Source organism: Hippocampus guttulatus, chromosome 17 (assembly GCF_054856545.1).
Source record: "Hippocampus guttulatus isolate MCC_2025c chromosome 17, RoL_Hgut_1.0, whole genome shotgun sequence".
NCBI lineage: Eukaryota > Metazoa > Chordata > Actinopteri > Syngnathiformes > Syngnathidae > Hippocampus > Hippocampus guttulatus.
Genome location: NC_141277.1, coordinates 2717991 through 2745956, shown reverse-complemented (window position 1 = coordinate 2745956; position 27966 = coordinate 2717991). Strand labels below are relative to the sequence as shown.

The 27966-nt window shown below is 44.7% G+C and overlaps 1 protein-coding gene across 5 annotated transcripts in view; it reads left to right on the top strand.

Moving 5' to 3' along the window:
- Positions 1 to 27433, top strand: part of astn2 (astrotactin 2) — a 132442-nt gene extending 105009 nt beyond the window's left edge. For all 5 annotated transcript variants that reach the window (XM_086134387.1, XM_086134385.1, XM_086134388.1 and 2 more), the window contains 5 exons: positions 29 to 177; positions 14093 to 14234; positions 22245 to 22345; positions 22682 to 22865; positions 25878 to 27433. In XM_086134387.1, coding sequence (XP_085990513.1) covers positions 29 to 177; positions 14093 to 14234; positions 22245 to 22345; positions 22682 to 22865; positions 25878 to 26124 — 823 coding nt within the window. In that variant the 3' untranslated portion in view covers positions 26125 to 27433. The remainder of the gene's footprint in view (positions 1 to 28; positions 178 to 14092; positions 14235 to 22244; positions 22346 to 22681; positions 22866 to 25877) is intronic.
- Positions 27434 to 27966: the final 533 nt, after the last annotated feature.

The window sequence follows — 27966 nt, the reverse complement described above, 5'->3', positions numbered from 1 at the left end:
TCGTCACATGCGTTCTTATTTTCCTCAGCTTGCGCCTCGCTCCTTACCTGGAGCCGTCGAGCACAATGGTAGCCCTGGAGTGGTTGGACGTAGAGCCCCTGATTGGCTGCAAAGTTTCAGACTACATCATCCAGCACAAACGGGTGGAAGACCCCTCCGAGGCCGAGATCTACACAGGTATGAAATTAGACTGGATCGAAAATGATTCGAGCCGAGGACTGTATGAGAAGTCCATAGTTGACCGGAGCCCAAAAAAAATCTGTGACTAAACCAAACATTAGCATCGAAAATGTAAACAGGCTGTCAGATTAATTAAAGTGTGGAGACTTACCACATGTTTCTAAACGGTGCGGCGTTGAAGATGATATCTTCGTTATGTCGAGACGATAAGCAAGTCGAGTGGACTCTGACGTGATCACTCCGCAATGTTTTGTGCGTCCATGTTTATGGTCTGGGAATTGATTTGATTCTCCAAAAGGTCTTAGTATTACCGATTCTCATTATTTATGTCTTTCAAACTTCTTACAAATGCCAGACAAAATTTTACAAGCACACCAGCAATTTAGGGAATGAAAGGTTTGACGTTTGGTTAAAATTCAAGTGAAAGTAATACCTCGTCAAGGCAAGCTAATTGGAAATCGAGAAAAACATTTGTCGCATCGTAAATGAACAGCGCAAGTCCGGTCGTGCTGATGTTCTCAGCTAAAAAAATAAAAAATAGATCAGCGCTAAAATGCTGTAATACTACAAACAGTTTAGGATGACGTAAAAAGAACAAATGAAGGAAACAACTTTTGGAGCAGACGGCCAGTTTACACAACAACAACACTGCTGATATTCTCCGCCATTAAGTGCTGGAGTAGCGCAAAACGGGTTAGCATGACGCAAAACACCAAAAAGCTAAACAAAGGTTAGCAGTGCTAACAGTTTAGCATGGTAACTAACAGGCCTTTAAGAATAAGAAAGTCCCCGAGTCTTGTGTAAATGTTTGTGCATCTATTTGTGTCCTCCGATTGGCTGGTCAGAAGACAATAAATGCGTCGCATGTAACGGTGGCAAAGCCGCACCGTCCACTGTCCAAGAAACCCTCTCGACGTCTCCAACACCCTGCACTTGAGTAATTTGCACCATATGTGGCTATTTGGTGCGCGTACACCTGCGAATCCCGTTTTTCTTCGTAAGGAACCGCTGAGCGATTCGAGCTGAGTGCCTTGCATGAACTTAGATCATCAAAGAAAATGCGGTCCGTGGCACCAACGTTGCTGACCCTCATTTTGCTGCGTAATTGCTAAAGTAGCCGTGGCGCTTCCAAGGATCCGGGAGTGAGTCAGAGGAAGGGCGATAGGAATTGAGTAATATTGGTGTGGAAGGAGTTGGCTTTAGTCATTGAGGAGTATGGACAGGCCATCCATCACCCTTGGGAGGAGTGCTGATGAAGCACGCGGGCCCCAGCAAGGTGGTTGGAAGGGGCAGATGGTGTGGGTGACTCACTCTGCAATGTGCCAGTCACCGCTATAAATCATGTCGTTGCAAAGCATGTAATATAGATTAGACATCTTTATCTTCATTTTTCACATTTTTTTTTCACCCCCCTCTTCCCTTTATGCCGTAGGCGATTATGCAGCGCCTTTCGCCCGCAGCTCTGAAAAACTAGCGGAATGATGCCTTCAAAAAAAAAAAAACATATGCATGGTTATGAGAGTGAATTTGCATGGAGCAGCAGTTCATTCGGCAAATGGCTTCCATGCGCATGGTCCGCTGTGAATTTTCGGCGGCGACCGCCGTGAAATCGGATGGCCTGACTTTTTTTGACGGTAAATGCTGAAAACGGGCGCTTGCTCAACGCCGCCATTGTTCTCCGACGCGGGCAGGACAGAGATTGCTGATACATACTTGGATGGCATCGCTGGGGAAGATTTATGAAATAATAGGGGGGCCTCTTAAAATGATGAGATCTTGTTCTCCGGACTCAGCAAATAATGGCGCACGGTGTTGAGATGTATAATTTTCTCACACTTACACGGACTTATTTGGAAATTATTGGATTGGTACTGGCCGATCTTCCTGCTTGTCATTTTCTTGAGGGCTAATCTTCAAGGCGCTTCCTAGGAAAATTGAAGACGGCTTTAATGAAAGCAAAAGCTCGGCTAGAATCTCTGTGAGCCAAGTCGGCCACGCCCACCTTTCGGACACACAGCGAAACAACAATTTCACGCCGCCAATCATTCAACATGTTGACTTTGACAGACAAGGAAACCCACATTCCTTGGCTAACCGACTTTGCGGCCCTTTTTGTTGAGAAATTCTTTGCTCAGGGGTATCTTGGTGGTTTTCTGGAGTTCTTCGTTTTTCCTTGTTCATATTTTCCAAGCCTGCGTGATGGTTTCAAGCATTCGGGGCCCTTTCCCTAACATCTAACATCGAAAAGGAGGGTACGCACGCCATAAAGGATTAGTTGCCTGATTTACAGAAATCCGTATTTGACAATCGTTCGGAAAAATCCTGATCCAAAGCTTTAGTCGAGGCTAATACTTGGAAGAAAACAGCGTGATGTTTGGGTTTGGCTCATTTGGTGCAACTAAGTTTGGGTCGACTCCTCGCCCCATCACCGGCGCGAGGCGGGGGCCCTCCGATGACGTGTCGCGGCTGCCGGTCGGTGCGGTGTTGGTGGCAACGGGGACGGCCGGCTTAGCCGTGCGTCACTCCGCTCGGAGCCTTTCTGGCTGGCCCAAGGAGGGAAATGTGGCGCTGCATTTTTGGGCCATTGATAAAAACATTCATAAGTCCAAGTTCCGCGCGGCCCGCAATCCGCAGCTCCTGTCCCGACTCCGCCCCTTGGCCATTTCCATTCGGTGCGAGGCATCAGAGTAGCGTAAGGAAAAAAGGAAAAAATAAAAATCTCCAATCATTCTTTTGCGCAATATGACACTCACATATGATGTACACGTGAACAGTTCAAAGTACATTTATAGATGGATACTTTGCAAATAAATACGAGCAATTGGTCATTTTATAAGTAGCTCCCATGCTGAAAAAGTGTGGGCACCCCTGATTTAGTGTAATGTGGCCCCCCCCCCATTTATTTATTTTTTTTTACGGGGGGATTGAAGTTGACCACCGAATTTTCTGTCATCAGAAGCAGACTGTAAATTTCATCACCCGAAACCCGCTGCCCGCATAGCCTTTTGTGTTGAAAGCATTTGCCTTCGCCACGCTGACATTTCCACACGTCAAATGATGTCAGCGCCGCAAACTGCTGTGTGAACGTGCACTTCGGAGAGGCCAGCGTCCCCTTTTCAGTCAGTTTTGTCAGAAAGCAAATCTTTCATGATACATCTGATGTGGACTGAACCAGGAAGACGGTGCGGAAGCGGCAATTGTGTCTCATTTTGCGCTGTCTCTTGCAGTAACGTTTAGAAGTAGAAAAAGAGTCCCGACCCCGAGCCCGCAGTCTCCACTTTGCTGCAGTGTGCCTCTCAGTCCCCTCTGGAATTCAATTTTATTCACATTCTGACCGATGCATTTGTTGGCAGCGTGGTTTTTTTTTTTTTTTTTTGCACTTTTTCGACTACGAGTAGAAAAAACAGCGGTCAAGCAGCCCTCACTGTGTCGTGGTCTTATGTCAACGGCGGGAGCAGCGCCTGCCTCCGGCGAACGCTATCTTACTGAGGCGAAGAAACAAAAATGACTTTGAGGTTGGCGAATCGGAGCCAGCTGCACACGCACGTTCATGCAAATGTCAGCGCATGAGTCACGCAGTCAAGAGTGCACCCTTTGAGGAATGTGCACGGAAACGTGTCCGCGGATTCTCGAGCCCTGTTTTGAATGCCAGAGCTGTCTAGACGAGAGTAGCGGGAGGAAATGGTACCTGTCCCCCCCCCCCCCCCCCCCACTACGTGCAGTCCTGTCAAAGGGCTATCAAGAGAGAAGCTGAGGTCTAGCGTTGTAACTCGGTGATTGACTGATTAGATGTATACTTTTGAGTACACCCCCCCCCCCTCCTCCCTCTCTCCCTCCCACACTGATTCAAACGATTGAACAAGCGTCTTTTTCAAACTCGTGTTTTTTCCATGTGTCACAGCTTCCTGCGTGAATGAATGCAATCATCCAAGTCCTTTGGTGTCTCGCCGGTGAATGCGATGTGTTCTAAAGGCAGCATCCCCCCCCCCCAAAAAATGCCGCTGATGCGACTACCTCCTGTTTGATCCGAACTCCAGGATTTCTTTTTTTTTTTTCTTTTTTTCATGTGTCTGCTCATGTCATTGCCCGGCACTGGGCTACGTCGCTAAGTGCCGCGTGCATCCGCGGTGATCAGCGCCTCCCGCAGTCTGGACAAATCTTGACGATGAAGTCCCTTCACCTTTGCACGCAGACGCACAAATTCGCAACGTGGAACACAATCCTGTCCCTAGTCGCTGATTTTAAAAATATTCTCCCACTAATCATTATTATTCTATAATAGGTAATTAGGTAAAGTGATGGCGGCCCGGTAGTCCAGTGGTTAGCACGTCGGCTTCACAGTGCAGAGGTACCGGGTTCGATTCCAGCTCCGGCCTCCCTGTGTGGAGTTTGCATGTTCTCCCCGGGCCTGCGTGGGTTTTCTCCGGGTGCTCCGGTTTCCTCCCACATTCCAAAAACATGCATAGCAGGCTGATTGGATGCTCTAAATTGTCCCTAGGTGTGAGTGTGGGCGTGGATGGTTGTTCGTCTCTGTGTGCCCTGCGATTGGCTGGCAACTGATTCAGGGTGTCCCCCGCCTACTGCCCGGAGACGGCTGGGATAGGCTCCAGCACCCCCCGCAACCCTAGTGAGGATCAAGCGGTTCGGAAAATGGATGGATGGATGATGGTAAAGTGATTGTAATACCCTCACTGACTGTACAGCAAATGATGTCAGTAACTTGTTTCCATTTTTTCCAATCTTCAAAGAGAAGTTACCGTCTGCGTCACGAAATGCAATAAAAGTCGCAGAAACCTACGCAGCACTCACTGACTGATGCTCATCATTAGCCGTTATGCACTTAGCTAAATTTTTATTTATGGAAGCATCTGCTTGGTAAAATCTAAAAAAAATTTCTGGCTAAGTGAATTAGCTAAATTGTTTTGGATCCGATTGCACTGAGTAGCCAGTTGCTTTCCCATGTTGGAGTAAGTTTTCCGGACCTCTGGCCATCAGCTGATTTTTCTAAATGACCATAATGCTTAGCAAAAAAAAAAAAAAAAAAAAAAAATCAACAAAAAAAAATAAATTCAACTAAATTCACATGTTTGCACACTGTTCCACCCAACAACCGTGATAATCCCCCGCAACTCTTTAGAGATGGTCCACGGAGAGGCTGTGGCCATCTTAGCGAGGAACAATCGACCCGTCCTTGTAGAAAAGCTGAAGGTGAGGACAGTGTGTGGCGTTAGGCAGTCATCTCGCCTGGACCAAACCACGAAGAAAGCAAATTTTGAGCAGTTAAGTACAGATGCTCAGGAATGTGGAAAGGCACGGCATAGAGACAACGGGCGGCGAGAGCGTTTGACGCGCCCGTCATCTTAAAAATCGATACGACGACAGAGGAGGTGCTATTTAAAAAAAAAAAAAAAACAACAACCTCAGAATGGATGATAATGAACATTTGTTTGCTCATCCGATTCTGTTGATTCAAAACGTAGTACCACCCTCCGGAGGTCATTTTCGTCAAAATGCGCAGACCCTGACGTAACGAAAAAAACACGTTTGGAGCCAGGCGTTAGATTCAAAGCAGACAGAGAGGGATCACCTGTTCCCGCAACTGTGGCGAGAGGAACACTGACTCACAGAGATGAAGTGCAGGTGAAGATGAGGTCAGCGCAGATGGAAGTCGATCATCCCAAGTGCCGAATAAAAGCAAATGTAAAGGTGAGTTGTGATGGCATTTACGGTCTTCAAATATGATAACTCATCCCCCTTTGGCATGTAAATTGTGACTCGCTGTTTCACAGCGTGCACTCTCCAGTGAGTGTGCCGGGGTGTGTAAAAGTGAAAGGACTCCATACATGAGCTGTGTTTGAGTAGTTTGAGGGGAAAGCCAGCCCGCCCTGTTTCTTCCTGTGTCAAGGAAAGGGAGATAAGTCATTTGGGGCCCGGCTTCCAGCGCCGACTAAGGTCGACCGCAGTGTGTTCCAGGAGGCTGATCAGACAACAAACGATTCACTCTCACTGGAAATAATGTGAATGGATTTAATCAGTTCCAGGGTCTCTTTGTTGAGGGGTTCGGCTTGTGTCTGGTGATGGAAAAAAAAAAAAACAACCAAAAAAAAAACGGGTGATTGCCTTTATGATTAGGATTGACTTTTTAATGGGCAGGCCGAGCAGACGAGTTTGTACCAAACCGCGGCATCGTTTGGGCTTTGTCATCACCGATATAACCTTTTGGGGTGGTAGCATCATGACCCCCCCCCCCCCCCCAAAAAAAATCCATCTGATTATTTTGATGCTCACTCAGCTGAAATCCTGTGTGTGTGTGTGTGTGTGTGTGTGTACGTGTACGCACCTATAATTTTGATCAAGGATCGTTGTCGGATTATTGTTTACTTTGGCGTATTGAACTGAGCACGAAGCGTGACCGTGTGTCTAATTTGCTCAAGTGGAATTGGCGCTGTGGTCCTTCACTCCAACGTTGACTCAAATAGTAGTCAGCACTCAGGACAGAGATCCTACCGCGAGGTCACAGTAAAATCAATTCTCGGCTCTTCGATCCTCATAGTTTCTCTCCTTTAGTACAGTTGCTTCTCGAGTAAGTACGCCCTAGTATCGTGATTCAAAGTATTTTTTAAATTGAGTGTACGTTTCCTCTTTCCTACAGGACTACCTTCCCCCCTTAAATATCTCTTTGGGAGTGCTCTCGGGAGAGACCCAAATCACTGGGTCTTACTTTGACGGCCTCTAGATGGCACACCAAGTCAGGGGCGGCGTTCACCGAGCGGCCACTTGAATGAGCAGCCCTGATTTATGAGTGTCAGGTTGGGCTTTCATCCACATTGGCGCGTCAAAGCAACTTGGATACAAAAGTCGAAACTGGTCATCGGATCATACGCACGCTAGCTGTCAAACTTTTTCCTTTGCAATTGACCATAAATTGGCATTTTAAGCATTGGCCTTTGAAACCGCTCTTCAAATTGTCAATCAATTTCCAAATATGAGCTCAACGTTTGATCGAACGGCGGTACGCACGCCAATCGAGAGAAACTTCGCAGGTCCTCAAGCGTCCGCTTTGCAAACGCAGAGAAAACACCTCGCACTGTTATTGCCCCTGCAGTTTGTTTTGCAGTCAATTGCGTGTTATGTTTTGACTGCATGGGAATGATTAGCCTCTTACCTAGTCTGTAACGTCGGATGTCTGTATTTCCTCTCTCTCTCATGGTGAGTTCCCAAAAGGAAAAGGGAAGGTGCCAAAATCGTTTGGAAAAGTGTCTAATAAAACGCTTTAGTGGAAGGCGCCTCGTATACGTGACGAATGTGGACAAGCTTCTGGCTTCCGTCATCACCTTTGCTCAATGCCATTGTTTTGTCAGCCGCTAATTCGGTGTCCTTATGTCACACTTTGGCCCAGGCGACACTTTTATGTCCGCACACGTACACATTCTTTAATACTAATTAAAAACGTATGGGCCCATTTTGTGTGTAATACATTTGCATGAGACTTGACTTTTTTTTTTTTTTTTTTTTTTGCTGGTCAGGAGCGACTGCAAGGATCGACAGGAAGTGTGAAGCGGTTGTTGTACGAAAATGTAGGAAAGCCGCAGTCAGTGGGGAATAACGGGCAGGAGAAAAGAGGTAGCAGAACTGGAGGCGACTCAGGAATGATGTCATCTCACACCCGCGAATTTTTTGCAGCGCAAAAACAGGACCGACCATTTGATCTTTGCACTTTCCTCTTGCCATTTCCTGCCAGACATGCCCATGACATTTGGAACGTCTCTTCTCGTTTCCTCATGTTCCGAGCAGGTATTCCGCTCGCCTCGTTTACGTAAGCGCGGCGTCATTGCACAATTGCGTCGATAAGCCCTCATTCAAAGAGATTGAATTATGGAGAGATAACCGGCGTCCTTGAGCGCCGGTGCAGATAACAGATTGGAGTGACACAGCTGACTCTCTTTGTTTTGTTAATTAAAGATGACCTCATCGCTAAAAATGGATGCCGTGCACCTCCTCATCACGAGCCTCGCCATCAGCAGATTGCAGATCGCAGGCAGGGGGCCAAGGGGTTTCTGCATCCCCCCCCCCCCCATTCTCTCCCATTTTATCTCCTCACAGACACGCCGGTAGCGTTGCTTACCTTTTTCAATGCTCACTCCGTCATACAGCCTATAGAATAGAACTTTGACAAGCCCCGCGTGGTATTCATTAGTGTTTGTTCTGGGCCAGTTACGACAGCAGCGATGACAGAAAAATCTTTGAACGTGATGAATCCGACACATGACTTATGATGATCGATAGCGAAACGCATTTGCGCCGGCGCAAAGCCTGATTCATTTTGCCATTTGGAACATAAATAGTCGTAAGGCATCCTTCAGGATGACTTGGCAGTAATACACAAGAATATACCAGCTGGTCTATGACGGAATCAGAATTAAAGTTGGTGGAACATTGCATTTTTGTCAGAAAGTTTCGATTATAATTTTTATTTTTTTTCCTTACAAAGTGCTTCCTAGTTGCCCATACGTCAGAATGAATGAGTTGCCGTACTAAACCAAAAGCGATAAATCCTTCCTCAGTACGGACTATTGAATCGACTTCGATAAAAGTGCATGTTGACTGTATTCCAGATCCCAGATGCTCCCGAACTCAGAAGACTTCTTCAATCATGGCGTCTTTTTTAATACCTACACCCCAAGACTGGGCCGCAAGTCAATTGCAGGGCAAATGGCAAATGGATGGGGCATTAAGTGGAAATCAATCCCACTGCAGCGGCGCTGTCTGCTATGTTAACCACTCACTACATTACAGTTGAAAACACTTTTATGGACCAAATCATTCATTCTCTAAAGCACTCGTCCTTGGTCGCGAGTGAGCCGGTGTCTATTTTCCAGCTGACTTTGAGCAAGAGGGCACGCTGCGCTCTGGAGTGATAGCTCGCCAATCAGAGTGCCCATCTCGGAAAATAAATCGCTGATCCAACCTGGCAAGAGACAAATTGATTGATAATCTCAATCACTCAAAGTGAAACCCCGAGATTACGAGATCCCCATTGTCACTCTCGATATTGTAATTGCTATCGCCCACTTTATGCAACGATGGGACGAGTGGCGCATATGTTTTGAGGCGGAAGAAAAGAATACAGTCCGGAGGATAAGTGGAGCGGAATATGTATTTGCGAGCCCGCTTTTAAAAGCACAGTAATGCGAAGACCGATGATAATGACAACCAGGCCGTTGAACGACGGAGCTGTCGCGGTGCCGGCCAAAGGAGCTTGGCTGCCTTTGACGAGCAATTAATTCCTATCAGTAGTAGATTTTCACGACATATTACACAGCACGCTCAGGCAATAAACATCAACGTTTGAGCCAAGATTAAGTCCAAGTAGGATCTTGATCACGCGTGTCCCGTTCGGTCTTTTGTTTGAGGTTGATTATTATATTATTATTTTTTTTCTTATTATTGTAAGAATTTTTTAAATTATTATTTATTATTATATTCCTCATGAAAATTCAAAAGGAAACAAGCGTAAAATACGCAATGTTTTCCACCTCCCCACCCCCCAGCAACGCCGGTTTTATTGCGCATGTAAAGCCGTGCAAGGAAATACAAATAAAATCTTTTGACATACTCCTCCAAAGAAAAGAGATAAATAAATACACTTTATTCGTGCTGGACATGCTGTGTTAAAAAAAAAAACGCAAAACTGCAATTTATTGCCAATAATTTATCGAAGACCGGGTTCGGTTTTCGCTATGTTGTTTGATTTATTTTAAATGCTGGTAGTCAAACTATACTGTAAAGAACATAAATGCGGTTTTTGCTGCCATTTTTCAGGAGCCAAACTGAAAGAGTTATACCCTTTTTCTATGTATGCAAAAAGGCTATTTAGTAGAGTTTTACTTTATTTGGAAGATCTTGGGGCAGGAGTCAGACAATGACTCAGTATCTCTTAGTACCGTAGTATTTCCCTGATGATCTGCAATACATCTTTCTCACAAAGGTTTAGAGTTGCCTCGGAATATCATTGTGACCTGTGGATGTTGGTCCACTTTTCATTTGTCCACTGACAATGCGCCTTATAATCCGATGTGCTTCATATATGTGTCAATATTCATATTTCGTGGATGTAGTATTTTAAATGTTCTTTCCGTAAAGCACTTTGTTACAGCTGCAGCGGTCGTGAAGGTGCTCTATACAGAAAGCTATATTGTATTCCCTTTAGCGTAGCTCCATCTAGTGGATTCATGACGCAACCGCAGCCATGATTGTAGCTTCTATTCAATGTGCCTTATCATGCGGCGTGCCCTATATATGAAAACAGTTTTAAAATAGGCCATTCATTGACGGTGCGCCTTATGCTCCGAAGCGCTTTATAATGCGGAAAATACGGTAATACCAAAATTACTCTGCGAGATCAACATCTTCACTTTGCCAAATTTGTCTAATGACAGCTCTCGAATTTCTTCCGTGCAACGCGAACGCTTTCACTTGACTTTCTGCAAAATATACGAGATGCACGTAAGTGGATGCAGTGCTTCGTGAAATATGTGCCGTGCGCATACATGTGTTGCTTATATTTCTTTTCTGCTCATTATTTGTAATTGGTGCTTTCCTGACTGCAGCTCCCTTTGCGCACGAGGCCGTCCAACTGAGACCGACTTCTCTGACTTTCCTTCCCATCCGTTTTCTTTGCTGCATCGTGTTTTGTGATGGCGATTTGCCAGGACTTTCCTTGTCTTCTCACTACATTTGGGCTCGTCTGAGTCAGGCTTTTTTTTTTTTTAAATATACAAATATGTTTAATTTGACAGAATCACATCCTAAACTTGAGCATCCACACCCTACACGTTCTCCCACTAAGACTCCCTGTGATGTGCTTTCATTTGTTCCCCTCTGCGCCTGCTAAAAAAGATCCCTTGGCATGGGCTTTTTTTGTAATCGCCATGTAAGCCGGAGAACATGCAAAATGGCTTTTACCGTAATGCAATTTCAGGAGCTGTAATTTTTGCCAGCTGTGTGCTGTTTAGGCTTTTTTTTTTCTTTTTTTGGGGTATTGATAGAAAATGTTGACCACAGGCACACCATAATTTGCCTATTCCTTGGCTTTCATTTGCTTTTCGACCAAAGATTTTTTTTCCCAATTTGACTTCTTTTAGTGTATGAGAGCCATTGAAAACTGCCAGTTTGGAAAGCACTCGATGAGTTCCCACACTTGTGGGCCGTGTTCGGGTGCCAGTTAACACTGGCATTGGGTTTCTCATGTATACCAAATATCATTTCCTCTTGCCTTTCCGGACTTTGTGTAGACTTGATGTGGAATGACAATAATCGATTGCCCTTGAACAGTGTTGTGACCGTTGAAATTAGATCGTGCGTTGTAACCTTGTGGCGAGTTGACATTAGATGTTGAAAAGCTTCCCAATTGTATTTTTAAATCATTCACACTTCAGTGTTGTTTCTTTCGGTGTGGCTTCAATTTAAGTCCCATTTCACGATATTGTGCGGCTGTTCCATTGCCGACTTTTCAGCGACTGTTGATTTATCTGTCGCTAGTTACAACACCACTCGCTGATTAGTTGCAGATGCCACTCTGTGTGTGAAGCAAGTAAGGCCTGGGAATTAAAGTGATGTTTTTGGGGGGTTTTTTTTGTTTTTGTTTTTCGTTCATACTGCATGTTCAAGGGAAAATTAGTTCCCCAGGATCCTCCTGGTTCACGTACATAACATTTGCACTTACCATCACTCGGGCCGCTGTCTATATCGCAGCTGATTTTGGGTGGCTGAGATGCTAGGTACGCCCCGAACTGGTCCCAAGCCACTTTCAGAGCAAGTTTCCATCCGTCCAGCATCATTGAGAAAAAGTACTTAACATCGTTTATCTTTCGCATGTTGAGAACTGTTTGGTTGACCCCGGATCGTAGAACATACATTGCCGAAACATCATCCGCATAGAAATGAATGATACAAAATGGAGACACCCCAATCCAATCGCCAACAAAAATGAGATTTTATAGTAATAATACAAAGCTATAAATATCATGTCAAACGGAAGAGTCTGAGCTTAATTTTATTTCACACAGTGTTACTTTTTTTTTTTTTTTAAATGTATGAATCATCTGATTGGGACTCGGTATCAGTAAGATCCTTAAAACCAAAGACTCGGACTTAATACAAAACTCGGCCGTGCAGCCATTTTTGGATGGGCTGCTCTAGATTCGACTTTGAATCCTCCTACTACTCGTCTTCGATCCACCAACATCGGGTTTCAACAAGTTTTTATTCTGTTTTGGAATAAATGAACTGGAAACGATTTGATATCCAAGATCACTTTTTGGATGCAGGATTGAGGCAGGAGGTAAAATGATCTCCATATTTGATCCTTATTTTGGTTTGCTTCTCACGAAGTGGCATTTACCGAATGCCAAAAGTACATTTCAAGTGTGGTCACGATGATGCACGCGATACTTTCGCTTTCGACCCAGGGAATGCGCTGGTTTGGTTCTCTCAGACTGAGCTTTCGAGTCGAAGCAAACATCAAGAGCGTAAACGGACGATCATGCACTAGCCGCCTCAAGCTTCGCTGAGCGACGTGGCTTCAGCTCAATGAATCTGATCCCGTCGTTTTGAAAACGCCGTATTTTCCTTGAGCGTTGCACGACCGTTGACGGCGAACTGCATGATATAGAGCGCACGAAAAGCAGAGGGAAGACGGCCAAACCATCAATGAGCTCCATCCTGCTCGAACCAGATTGAACAGATGCCATGCGGACGGGCTTACGCAAGAGGAACATGAGTCAGTCGGCTTATCAGTGGATTTATATGGGTCAAGAGTATGTGGTAATGACGTATATTCACTTAGGCCCATTCTGAGTGGCTTTTGCTCCTGCAGACAGGCATTACTCTCATTATTGAAACGTCGATTGACATCGTTCACCCTTCGCGCGGCGTCATCGGCGCATTCGTCACGTTTTCTTCGCTCTCATTTTTTATTATTTTTTTTCCCACTTCCCCCTCAGCTTTTGTTCACGTTGCGCTTGGCCGTCTTGCTCTCTTTTTGGAAACGGCCGTCCGGTTGACATTCTTTTAATGAATGAATTGAGATACCGTGCACTTTATAAAAGTCTGGGGGAAAAAATGTTTTTTTAACTACAATTTCGTTCCCAATACCAAAACTGGATTTGCTCTCCAAATCCAGTTGGAATTTCTAAGAGGGTCCGTTCGCATGATGGATGTACCGGTACTGTACTAATATCTATAATCATATGGTGCAGCAAAATATGATGAGCATGCAGCCTGAGACACGAATTCTAAAGGCCAAACCTTCGAAAGAGGAACAGCACGGGAATGCATTTTAGGAAATTCTTTTGTATACTCGTGTTTCTTTCTACAGAAAGGTCAAATCACTCATCGGGGGAGTTCTTTTCCGTCCTTTCTCGAACTTCTTTCTTTGTGGGCCCGCCGGCCAGATTAAACTTGTGTTTACGAATTGGCACTTGTATTATAAACTCCAACGAAGCTGCCCTTTGCCAGTGTGTAGAAAGACTTAGAAATGTAACCTTTTCTGAGCTTTTCAACTGTTTTGATAGCTCCCACCTTTCCATCATCCCGACCAGTTCTGGAAAATAGCAATGTGGGTTTGCTCACACACCCAAAAAAAAAAATAATAATAAAGTTGCCTGCCATCCTTATTCTATGACCAGCAAAAGTCAGCATGGTTGCAACTGATTACCATTTGTGTCTGTTTTTAAAAATGGATACAGTGTATACTTACAACCATGCCTCAATATTATTCAGAAGCAGGCCACATTTGTTTGAATTGGTTTTTCAGGATTTCATATCATGTTTACCTCAGTGAAGAAATCTTTCTCGCAGGGACTCTGCTTCATTTTTACTAACCTTCTGTCCGATTGCATCTCCCTTGCAGGCGAAGTGCTGAGCTTGTTGGATGATCTCTTCTCGGGTTTGGGGTCACCCTGCGTTGTGCCCGGTAAGAGGAGTGGCGAACATCCCCACGCGCTGCTTTATTCCGTGGTTTTCAAGTGCCTGGAGCCTGACAGTCTCTACAAGTAAGTTGGATGAAAAACGAATTATTTGAATTTTTGGTGTTTGGTCATTTTCATTGTGCGACTCGAGTTTTTTTTTTGTTTGTTTGTTTGTTTTTTGTTTTTTTTTTCTTGTGGGTGGAAGTTATTCACTCGGTTCTTTTGAAAGAGTTTGAGCAGTATGGACCAAGGTGATCCTGAGCAGGTCCTGGCGATGCTTCAGTCAACTCACTTGCCATGTTGAACAAATCCAAATTCTGGGAGGTGTTTACGATGTTCTTCTACCGTTCGCCAAGAGTTTTTTGATACAGGTTTCGCTTCCAGCTGCTAAAAATGTTTGGCGACTGTAAAAGTAACTATTTTCAAAGAATAACATCTTCAACGTCCTGGCTCGGTAAACGTGAACGAGATAGATATTTGAGAGTGAAATCGGGATCCGTTTTAATTCCAGAATAAAAAAGGGATGCTGCAGAGTTCTGGTGCAATAATCCAAAAAGAGAGAAGCACGGCTGGAGGAGGCCGAGCAGACGTTTGGCGAGGAAAACGGACAGCGAAGATCTTCGGCAACTCTTTCTCCCGGTCTCCGGTTTGCCAAAGCAAACGTCTGAAGGAGATCAGAGCAAACTGGACACGCTTCAGTTTAACTCCCCTCTGTACCTCCGAGGTAGTCATAAATAGAAGGGTGGAACCATCTCTTATCACTGTCTGAGCGGTATTTCATCAGATCCCCACGAACGGCGGGGTTTCTCAGACCTTATGCAGGCTAAGCCGCGAACTCCAAAAGCAACAACCTCGCTCGAGCATCCTACTGTGAACGCCACCCGATACTGAAACAAGAACGGACACCATCATCTTTGTGGTCGTATTGAATATTCTGCAACGATGTGCTGCCGGGGGGGGGGGGGGGGGGTGACAATGGTAGGGGCGTCTGGGAAATGATGGAGGAATCTGCTCTGCGCTCACCGAATGCCAAGATTGCAAAGCATCCATCACTGAGAGTTCTTGGTGGACTCAAGTCAACGAGGGCGGCATCGTGGCAACGAAGTGATTAGCCGCGGGGTCGACTGGAAACTCTTCGAGGGTGTTCCTAGCCTCTCGCCAAATGTCAAACTTTGTATCGAGTTGTGGTTTCTTTTTTTTTTCTCCCCTGGATTCATTGCAAGGCGCATTTTAAGTGTGTAGGACGGAGGACGTCCAGTCGAGTGTCAACAGGCGCTCGCCCTTCTCGCCTCGAGTAGACATCGTCCACGTGTGGTTGTTGCGGCTCTCGCTGGAAGCATTGATTCTTTAGTTCGGGGGACTTGGTCTGTTTTGAGAAGCTGAGACGCAAATAACTGATTTGAATCAGCTGGAACGACGTTGTCTTAAATGGTAGCGTGTGCATGGCCGTAGGTGCCAGAACATGACATAAGATAAGAAATCCATTATTAGTCTCGCAATGGAGAAATTCCCAATTCACAGCAGCAAAGTTATGAAAGGAAGAAGTAGAAGAACAAAATATGGGAGCTGCTGGAAAGGCAGCCACTCTCGCGGCGCCATCTTGAAGTCAATCATGTACAAATACAAAACCCGAATTTCAAACCATGCTGACTTTCCCGAAAGCCCCCCCCCCCCCGCCCCCCCGGCCCGTGCGTGACCCTCGTGAGGATAGGCGGATCCGAAAACGGATGGATGGATGGATTTTGGCTTTGTGACTTTCCCAAATGTCTTGTCAGTAGATGGGAATATTTGTTGGCTTAATCGAAAGAAATCTGCCTACTACTTACGTGAACTTCCAAAACGGGGTTCATTTCAAACTGCCCTCTTATCTTTGTTTACGCATTCTTCACAGCATTGTCGCGGCCTGATAAGGGCCGAATTTACGTCGAAATTACGTCCGAGGGCACATGTGTGCGCAGCAAAACGCGCTCGTCTCAATCAAGTAGCCAGATCAAACTTCCTCTGGAATTGGCGTCAGACTCGATCGTTACCGAGGCTGCTGCGGCAGCAGACTTTCGTTTGCCATGGCGACAACAAAGAGTCGTTTTTTTGTTGAAGTCATTCGATCCGGCCATCAAAATGAATGAATTGAATGGTTGCGAAACATGCATCACTTTTGCATCGGAAGTTCGAAACCTGAACCTCTGCACGCATTTTCAAAACTGCACACTGAAAGTCATTAGCGAGAAGGAAAATCATTTCCAAACCAACAACAACGGTTGCCCAGTAAATGTGCTCAATGAAGTCAATTCTGATCCATTTGGATCTCTAATCCGCCTGCGGTGACAATGAAGATGAACACAAAGCTGTCGATGCCGGCAGCCTGTGGAACTCATTATATGACCCATCGTTTATTATTTTCACAAGTCAGACAACTTCTTGCCTCATGAATCATTCATCCTCCCAAAATGTGTCATTGATTGATGGCTTTGTATACCTCCCATTTGTTTTTTGACTGCGCGCATTGTTGGACAATGTCCTCATCTCCTGCAAACTGCCCAACATCTTTCTGTTTGCTCCTCAGCTGCTTCTAATTGTCTACCAAAGTGAGTCTCCAGACCAGACAGTCCATTTGTTGGAATTCCTTTGCCACCCCATCCATCTTATTGTTGGCCTGTGTGAGCCGCCCCCGTGTCCTTTTGTTTCTCCACCCCTGGTCTGTCAACTGTACAGCAGGGATACGATACCAAAAGAGCCAAATATTATTATTATTTTTTTTTTTTTCTGTTACCTGCTTTGGATTGGAAAAAGACCCAAACGAGTTCACATGATATAGCGTTTGAAGGGACCGCGTCAAAATATATTCTGTGCCGGTTGTTGCACAAGAGGACTCACCCTCCACCTAGCAAAAAAAAAAAAAAAAAGGTCAGATGTTAGTTCTTAAATGACCCATACAATGTTTCCAAGGAATGACTCATGAGCATTTGGAGGATAGCGTTCATTATCTGTTGTCCACGCGCTCTCTCGCTCTCTCTCCTGGGCAGTACACCAACTCTTGTGCCTCCTGTTTCCTTTTCTACCCCGTCCAAAACGTAACGAGCGGATGACCATGTCAAACAGTTAGCGGGTATTGCCCGTCCCTCGCACCGTCGAGTCGGATTCCGAGCGCAGGCCCGGTTTTCTCTGCCAAAGGAGTGAAAGTCATTGAAGAAAACGAACACGGCGTAGCTATACAATCTAAATTTTTGGACCGCGGATTTTCAAGATGCTGTCACTGTTATTTTGGGCCGTGATGCCGCTGCTGATCTGCAAGATTTGAGGATTTCCAAGCATCAAATTCTTGCGGCTGTGAGAAACAATTCTACGCAGCTCGGATTGATTTGTGGGCTGGCTCGACTGATATGCGTCCAAACTGCTGATGTCATGGAAAAGGCGTCCCCTTCTTGCCCCGCCGTCCCACCCGCGTGCCAAAAATACTGCCCTAATTGATCCTCTCTCCCTCGCTGTCACTTTTGTGCCAGGCATCCTCTCCCGTCGGGCTTTCTTGTCCTGTCATCTCTTGCTCGGACATACCTCGACTGTCTCGTTAGATTACGGGGAAACTGCTCGCTTTAATGGCATTTCCACGCTAATCCGACATTTGTCTGCCTTGTTGCTTGCTGAGCTTTCACCTAACTACGGCGCAAGGTCACAACCAGCCAGATGCCAGACCAATGTGTGTGTGTGTGTGTGTGTGTGTGTGTGTGTGTGCGTGTGTGTGTGTGCGGTTGCGTGCGATTTTTATTATTCTACCCGTGGGGTCTTAACAGGGTTGCTGGTTTGTAGTGGCATCTTAAGGTCATACCTGTGTGTCCTGGCATGTGTGTGTTAGGTAAATGACTTACACCTGAGGGGTCTGACAGCTTCGCGGGGACCGAAAGTGTTGCACCAGACAAGCCGCCTCTTTAAAGTGCGGGTGTGGGTGTGTATGTGCGGGTGGGTGTGTGTTTTCCTGACTTTGCTCTTTTTCAAGGACACATTTGGCAGTAAAGAGCATCTAGTTTGCAGGGGAGCTTGTTAAATCGGGGACAAAGGCCAAGTCCGCTGTTAGTGAGGAAACGGCTGCCTTTTGGGGTCAAGGTTAGAGTTCGTTTGTAGTCGCCTGTGATTATGTTTACGTCTATTACGTCTATGTAACGTACCCCCTGAAAATGTGTGTGTGTGGGGGGGAGTCAAGTTCAGGGTGGGTGACCACTGAGGTTTGTGTGTGTCTTGCCAATTTTCATACTTGTTTGACATTCTCGTAGAAGGCCAGACCAAGTTTTGGCTTCTTTGTGCTCCCAGGCGATCTTTATCATCATCGAACACCCTGTTTATTCGACCGCCTGTGCCGCCTCTCAATGCATCTCAAGAATGAAACCGGAGCGGGCTGCCAAAAACAAGTTCTTTCTCGGTGATACGCGAATGAAGCTCAAAAATGTTTCCCCTCCATTTCCACAAAATATGTTAATGTCTTTGCACAATGAGCAGTTATCCCACTCTTGTCTCAAAGCAGCAAACAAAAACATCGACGCAGTCGAGTCCCCGGAGAGGCTTTAAAATCCTGGCAGAAACTATTTTATAACAGCACATAACAACCTTGTAATTGCCGTTGGGGTGTAGACTGAACAACTTTTAAAACACAGCTATGAAATGTTTGGCAAACATCGATGCCGGGTTGCCTTGATGAAATGTCTCCCTCGTTATAATGAAGTCGACTTGAATAGAGTCGAAGAGAATAGGCCCCGTATGTTCGAGGTTTACATAAGCAGCGGTGTTAGTGGCAACTGCGCGCGAATAATAATCCCTATAATTGCGGATGTGAATGGCAAGTCTTACGTGACGACGTACGCACATAGCGCAGACGGCGCTGACGGGGCTTTCCCGAATGGATGTTTCGAACATTTCTCCTTCCGCTACTATCTCACTGAGCGGTGGACATTTCCCGTCGAGGCTCGCGCAAGGTCGCAAATGAAATGAAACTAGCACCCTTAACAATCGGCAGTAGAGTGACACCTAGACACGGATAAATAAGCGGGGCTTTTGATGGCGTTGGCCACTTGGAAAAGTCGAGCCAACCTAATTTTGTCCCGTCTTTGTGTCGTGGACCCATCTGTCCATCTGCATGTAATACTGCGGTCGTGTGATTTAAACAAGCTTACAATTGTTTCTGCCGGGCAGAGGAGCCACCAAAACCCAAAGTTATGGGGGCGGGGGGTTGGAGGGGGGATACCGCATTCATGAGATCAGACAAACTATGCGAGCAATGCCCAAACAAGTCATGTTACAACCAAAACAAGCAATATTTGGACCGGGTCCTCGTAGACATAATTTAAAACATCGCAAATGGGTTTCGGAAAGAAACGCAATAAAAATAGTCCAATTCTGAAGTTTTCTGAATTGTTTCATGAGGCAAGATTAATACTTAGAATTTGGGTTCGGTCGTTCCGTCTCATTGTGTTTCTGTGGTAGTCTGAATTGTTTTCAGAGTGGCGATTCGAAAGAAACACTAATTGGATACAAATGTTGAGATATTTCATACTTACGAGTTAATTTGCTCCTTCAAAACATAATTGCTGTTCTTGTGGGTGTTTTACCATAATTTTATCATACCAAATAAAATGGAGCATACTAATATACAATATCTTCATATTATTTTTTCTTTGAAAAGGTTTTCCTACAAAAATATTTTTTTTCTTGTTGGAATGGTTTTGCCTTTGTGGGTAAACTTTACTTGTAATGAAAATGTTTTGCAATGCAAAACATTTACATAACCCCCCCCCGTACCCCTGCAACCCCGCTGACCCCAAAAGTCACTCTGTAGTACCCCTTCAAAAATTTGGGAGCCCATCCCAGCGGTCTTCGGGTAGTAGATGGGTGAACACCCTGAACTGGTCGCCAGCCAATCGCAGAACACGAAAAAAAGCCCCAGCCAGAAGCAGCCGTTCAGAGTAGCGTTTGTTCCTATGTCGGGAAGCTTTTTTTTTCTCAAAGTTTGATGATCATTTTGATGGATATTATTATTATTATTGTTTTTTGTTATTGTAAAGTGTCCTTGGGTGTCTTGAAGGCGCTTATAAATAAAATCTATTATTATTATTATTATTATTATTTGTAGTAGTCGTAGCATCAGTAATAGTATTACAGAACTACTACTGAAAACTAGCTTTGTTCTATGTAACCCTGTCTTCATTTGAATGTCTTAAACCATGGTGTCAAACTCAAGGCCCGGGAGCCAGATCCGGCCCGCCACATCATTTTATGTGGCCCGCGAGAGCAAATTTCAACCTCAATGACCCTCGCTTGTCTCGTGGAATAAATAACATTGAGATCATGCAATTTAGTTTTTTTTTTTGTTGTTGTTGTTGTTTACCCTGTTAACACTCACTCAAACAATAATTGAGCAAACTATTATAGTTGATTTTGATTGATTTCAAAACTGGTAATCCATCAATTTGTTGTGTACAAGTAATAATTATATATGTACTGTATATACATTTATTTAATTTTACTGTCCTAACGACCCTCCGAGGGAAGACTTAACCCCAAAGTGGCCCGTGACGAAAATGAGTTTGACACCCCTATCTTAAACCCTTTCTAATAGAAATAAAACGACATAAGGGCACAGCCCATATTCTCAAATTCGATGTTTCTGGTGGGTGATTTCTCAGATTGAGTTTTTGTGCAGCCCCTCCCCCCCCACCCACCCATGTTCTGCTTTTTACATATGGTTCACTCTTCACCAAATATTGAACCACAAGTATGAGCGCAATGGTCTGAAAATATAAGATGCCCTGCCCAGTCAGCCCGCGGGATAAACGAGCAGACATTCAGTAACAGTTTCCATGGGAGGATCTGCGCAAGGTGCTTTCACTTATACCGGTTGTTGGACTCTGCGGTCAGACTGAGGTTTGGCACGACCGTGCTTGGATATAAGATATTACGAGGTGACACAGGTGCGACAAAGCAAACAGAAACTTCAGGGAGTTGTCGTTTCATCGTGGTTCTTTCCCCGCAGAAAGGCTATGAAAACTGACAAAGCCCTCAGACAATACATTGATATTCTTTGCGGTTTTGATTGAAAACGACCACCAAGATCCTCCGTGGTTATCGTAGCCAACATGAATTTCCCCTCGTCTCCTGAATGGATATCGCTGTGCAAATGTGTGCCAATTCGACGTTTCTTCCGGCACTTCCGTTTACGATCGCCATAACGCGCCTTGCCATTTGCAAAAGGCCATTTTAAGGTGAGATGCGCCGCGCATCTCATCTCCGACCGTCTCAAATCATTTTCCAGGTCAGGGTAGTGAGCAGTCCTGAAGTCTATCACTGGGCCCTCCTAAAAATCTTTGTAATGTTTGACATTTCCAGGGGGAAAAATACTTTGGCCTGTCAGACTGTCTTTCTCGTCTATATATCATAAATATGATACAACCCTGTGGATCCTAAAAAAAAACAAAAAAAACTTTACCTCGTGGTACCATGAAGTTTGATTAATGTCGTGTTTGTTGAAAAATATGTGCCAAAAGCAGCACGTTGGGAAGTGATTTGGATGTTGGTCTCACACTTCCGAGGTCGGGAGATCAAATCTCCGTGATTTGTGTGGCGCTTGCATGTTTGCATGTGACATCATCATAGCGTGCAGCCTGTCATTATACCTCGATTGACATCATGTCGACTGATTACCTCCACGTGTCCTTCTGAGCAATATTACTGGAGGCGTCCGTGAAGGACTTCTAAGCAGAGAAGACTCGCAAAGTAATTTTATGTCGGTTTTCTTGTTTCCGATGTTTGGAACAGTTTTACACTGACAAAATCCTCCTTCCTCTTTTGTTTCATTGCCTTTGGCTTGATGGGATTCTTATTGTCACAGTACATTCACATTATTGTTCCAAAAGACTATGATTCTTCTCTCGCTGTTGTTTTGCCCTTGAGGCCACTGAGCTAAGGCGCCCGCCGCTATATTTTAGCTTCCGTGCTAGCTAACGAGCCATAGATTGTTTGACTGCCATAATTGACATTCAAATTTGAGTTCCATATTCCAGCCGCTGGACTACTAAACTTCATTGACTTAACTAATCACATACTTGTTTCCAGGTTCACTCTCTATGCGGTGGACAGCCGGGGTAGTCACTCCGACTCGAGCTACGTCTCGGTACGGACGTCCTGCCCGATGGTCGACGATAGCCGAGCTGAAGGTACACACATTCTCGCTGCCGTCCATTTTTTTTTTTGTCTTTTCTTTGTAAGCACAAAAGAAGAAAATTTGCACACACACACAAAAAAAGAGAAAAACCTACTCCGATGATACAATTGAGCAATTATCCAATTAGCCTTCCTCAAATGCCACATTGCCGGGTGGTTTTGTTTTTGGCGCCAATCTGACTCAACATGACCTCAAAAAAAATCTGAATTACAAACTGAGATTTTTAGGAACGGCCGACTCAATCTCTTTTTTTCTGAAGACTTCAATCCTCGACCCCTGCGCAGCACCTAACTGAATCTGCCCCCCACTCCCCCCTTTGCTTTTCAAGAGATCGCAGACAAGGTGTACAACTTGTACAACGGCTACACGAGCGGCAAGGAACAGCAGCTGGCGTACAACACCTTGATGGAAATCCCTCCTCCGCTGCTCTACCGTGTCCAGCACCACTACAATTCCCTCTATGAGAAGTTTGGCGACTTTGTGTGGCGCAGCGAGGACGAGCTGGGCCCCAGGTGAGAGGATTCGGGATAGCCGAGGATGCTTCAAATAGGACCCACCGAGACCTCTGAGTAATCTGACAGCTTCCTCGTCCAGACGTTTTTGTGACGCATTATTTCCCATCCATTTTGGGCATCGTGAAGCTAGAACCGCCTCGTGCTGGCCAGGCAATTCCGCAAAAAGTTTTTCTGTTTAATTTTTGGTCATGCCAAGACAGTGAAGCTAAAAGTCTCCCAAATCTTCCGAATCAACACCAAGTGTGACAGTAATCGAAACGTAGGCAAACTCGGCATCCATTTTTGACAAGTAGCCTACTCGGTACATTTCTGCGGCACTGACGTAATCTAACTTCAATGTGAAACAATCCAATGGCAAAAGAGTGCGAGCGGCGATGAAGCAGGTCCTTCTTGTGCCACTCGACAACATATCCTTCCAAAACCAGGATGGCAACTTGTCTCGGGGCCCCTGATTTTTCCACAGTCATCAAGTCGCAACACGCGCTAAAGCTCCTGTCTATTACCGCAAACGTTGGCGCCTATTTTATAGGAATGAACTTGAAAACCATGACTGCAGGAAAAAAGAAATAAATAAACAGACTCTGTAACTTTCGGCTTTTCTCTAACAGCAGACTTGGATTTTGGCAGGTGGAAAACATGCACGATTGTCACATCAGCGACAGAACCAGAGCACAGTACTTTTTTTTGCTTAACCCTTTCATGCACCAATCATGGTAACCCGTAACCTGATAATATGATAAACTGTCCACTGTCGTAACCGCTGTCCCTGAAAGAGTTCATCCTGAATCGTTGAGAAAAATGAAAAAAAATAAAGTTTTTACAATGAAGTCATCAAAATAATGGTCTCTGGCGATGATGTCACACCAACAAATGGCAACATAGCGATTTCTGGGGGGGGGATGTAAAAGGCATTCCCAGGACAATTCGATATTTATCACTTGCTCCAAAATGGATTGATAGTATCGGAATTAAGCGTCATTTATATTTTCTTGAGCAAAGTTGTACATCAAGAAAACTATCGTCTAAGTAATGTGGTCAGTGCCAAATCCGTTGGCCAGTATCGGGATGGTATTTCTTTGCAGACATGAAATGTGTGTGGGCACTGGTGAGGTGGTCTCGGGTGTGGTGAGGGGGTTGGGGGTGTCCTCTGGATGAGCGTGCTTTGGATTATTTACTGCCTGATGTTGGCAGGCTTGGAGACTCACTGAGAGTAATTTACAAGCGTGCTCCATTGGTGCCGCTTTTTTGTTTTTTTTTCTCTCTCCCAAAGGCCAAAACGAGAATGGCCAAATGAAACGTAAGCACAATCAGCGCCCAACCAGGCACCAACAGTTCTGCGAGCTTCCCGATGCACGTGCGGATTTATTTTAACTGCTCTATATTTAGCCGTATCATTCCCAATATCAAAACTGATTTTCTGAACTAAACAAACGCAAAAGTATTGCCAGGCGTCACTCTTGAATTTTTTGACTTTCTTCACGGGAGGCCAAACATGAGCTGGAACCTGAAAGTCAATTCTGAGTTCCTTTTTTTTTTTTTTTTTCCCTTCTCATGCGTTTTGTTGCTTTCGCTGTTTGTTCAGCGTCATCCATGTTTAATTTGTCTCCAGTTCACACGCTTGTGAGACTCTCTTGATGATGTGTTTGGTATTCTGTTGTGTCAGACGCAAGAATTTTCAAGGGGGGAAATGAGAAAATGTTTCCCCCATTTTCAGCAAATAAGTGAAAAGGATGTCTGTACTGCTTTTGCTTAACTAAAGACAGATGTTGATGGTCAGCAGACGCTGCTTTTCAAAACAAATGGATTTTTTTGTTCTCCCCGCCTTCTCCGTGTGTGTTTTCCTCATTTTAGAATCCCCACTAGCTTAACAACCTTGAATTCAAACCCGACTTTAGGTGTATTCGGTTGTTTTTGTGCATTGCAAGCATCTTTCCACTGTTGGGCTTTTGTGTCGTAAACAGTGGCAGGCAGCAGACCTGCAGATCTAGATTCTGTGCTTCACTGACTGACTCCGCTGGCGTGTTTGACAACATCGCTATCTGGCAATTCCGCGTTTTGACCCGGGCAGGCAGGGCAACGATTTTTAACCTTTGTTGCCAACCAGAAACAAGTTGAGGCCAGAGAGGGCAAATTTGACCTCTGTCAGGTCAGAGTGACAGAGTTTTAGCAAGTATTTTTGACAACTCACTTGACAAACAACATTTTGGCATTTGAATTGCGTTTTTTTATGACTTCTTTATTGTAGGGACAAAAATAACATTTAGTGCATATTAGCCTAACCCTAACACCTAACCCTTAGCCCAACCTCTGACCTCTCATCCTAACCCTAACACCTGACCCTACTCCTAACCCTAACCCTCTGACCCTCACCTTCGAACCCTAACACCTAACCCTCTAACTCTAATCCTCTAAACCGAACCCCTCTAACGTTAATCGCCTAACGCCCACCGCCTAACCTTACCCGGCTAACCCTTACTGCCTAACCCTAACACCTTAACACCTAAGCCTAACCCTTACTCGAACCCTAGTCCCAACTCTAACCCCTAATCCTAACGCTGATGCCAACTGCTAACGCCTAACCCCTTTACCTTAACACTTACCCTAACCTCAAATACTAACCTTAACACCTAACCCTCTAATCCTCTAACCTGAACTAGCTAACCCACACGGACTAATCCTAACCCTCTAACCCTAACACTTGAACACCTAACCCTAACACTAACCTACCCCAGCCCGAATCCTATCTCTAACCCCTAATCCCAACCCTGATCCTTACACCCAACACCTCATACCAAAGCCTAACCCCCTAAATCCTAACCTAAACACCAACCGCCTAAACCCAACCCCTAACCTAACCCGTAAGCCCAACTCTTGTCTCCCCAACCCCTAAGACTAACTCCTGACCCGAACCCCTAACACCCCCCTTTTGGGGGGGGAAGAGGGGGCACGGGGTGTTCATGTGTTTGCTCAGAACTGAGTTTAAAGTAGCCTGCTGTTGATTTTTGACAGAAAGGCCAACCTGATCCTCCGACGGGTGGACAAGATCAGCCCCTATTGCCGTTCCCTCCTGCGCAGCACGCACATCCAGAGCCGCGCTGACACCATGGCGTACGTTTACTGCCGCAGCGACGACGGCCGGATGCCCGGCGGCGGTGGCGACGCGCGCAGCGGCTCGTTGCACGAAGGCCGCACGGCCTGCATGGAGAAGCTCATTTCTGTCCAGCGCAATACGTACAGCAACACCAAGCTCCGGTGAGACACGAGAACGGGGGGACGCGCTTGCGTTTTGTGATTTCACTGACTGATGCATCGGCTGACGTCGCCCAGGGGCAGGTGTCTCTGCCTGGAAATCCGCTGGATGAAAAATAACAATTGTGCGCGTGGCTTACTTTCAGCGTAAATCACACTAACGTCACGTTGGACAGCAAAGGAGGCGAAAGAGTGACGCAAGCATGTAGATATGTGATGGTGAATGGTAGAAGAGAAGCCAATCCAACAGTTGTCTCTTTCATTACGTTGAATGTAGTCGCTTTGTTCATGCTTTTACGTGACGCACTTAAAAAAGTACAAATCGAAAGATCAGTTTGCCTTTTTTTTTTCCCACCACAGTTTACAAAGGAGAAATGTTTAAGGCATTTGCATTGAGAATTGCTTTTACATTTTCAAAATCCAGACAAAATAATTGCCAATTCTTTAAAAAAAAAAAAAAAGAAAGAAATGAATGAATATGAAGAAGACTTTATGTCTGTGACTTTCCAAACTCAGCAATGCTATAGATTTGGCAGGTGAACGAAGGAGTAGACAAAAATGCTAACTTGAAGGCTTGACAATGTGTTTTTTGTTGTTGTTGTTGAACTAAACTAATGTGACAGTTTGACAAAAATCAAAATAAATAATGACGCCAACAAGACACATGTATGCATTGCCAAATTTTACTTGTTCCTTATGTTAGAAAAAAAATGTTTAAACATTTATTTAATAACAAAAATGACGCCTTGTTGTTGTTGTTTGACTCCCAAAGTAGTGGCATTTACTTTTATTTTGAAAAACGTCAAGAGAGTTCAGTAAGATTCCGTACAAAAACAATGCAGCGCAAATTTGACTTTTTAAAACATTATTTTACTGTTTTGTTGGGGTTTTTTCCTCAGTGATTCTTTTGAAAATAATCGAACCCCATCACAAGAGCTCGAATTGCTTTGAATGTAGTATATGTTTTTCTTTTTTTGTCTCTTGTGGCAGAAAAATAGCCTGGTGATGAACATGTTTTTGTTTTGTTTTTTTTACGATTTCCTACAGAAGAGCACATTACACAATTCAACCACCCATAATACAGAAATAGATAAAAATAAAAATCCATTGAAAAAAAAAATAAGGTGAGAGTGGATTACTCTCCACTTGTTAGATTTTTTTTGCCTTTATTTTCATTTACAGTCTGTTCATCGTATTTTTTTTTTAACTGTAAAATTAAATTATATTGTACACTTGTATAAAAACTGTACTGTGTGGATTTTACTGTCATTTTTTCTGAAGAATGTGAAATATTAAAAGAAAACTGTATATACCTACCCATGTATATATAGTTCTGATTGAGCCATGTGTCTATACATCCAAAATAAGCTAACATATTAGTGTAGGGCTTGTCAAAATGTGATCCGTCGTCCACTGTCGGTCCCCTAGCAAGCTAATGGTCAAATTTCGGATCGGTTTGCTTTCGCGATTCAATCTTACAATCGTGAGGCCAACATAAACGTGTTGCAAACTGAAGCACCTGGCTTAACTTGTGCCATTTATAGCCGAGCTCGCTTAGCGCAGCATAACGTCAGTGTTTTGGTGAACAAGCTAACAGTTGCATGACATTATTTTTACAGAAAGCCAACTCAGTCCAGAAAGTTTCTGCCCCAGCCTCAATATATCGTCCATGCGCCACTGGCCGAGTTGTTAGCCTCATGCAAAATAAAAAAAATTATTCGCACAACTCCGCATTAAATGGTTCTCAGTCGATGAATTCATTTTCAGCACGTACAAGTATCTTGAAACATATTGAATGTATTTTCGAAACCGCACCAACATGACTTTACGGGGTCTTTAAAAACAAAGC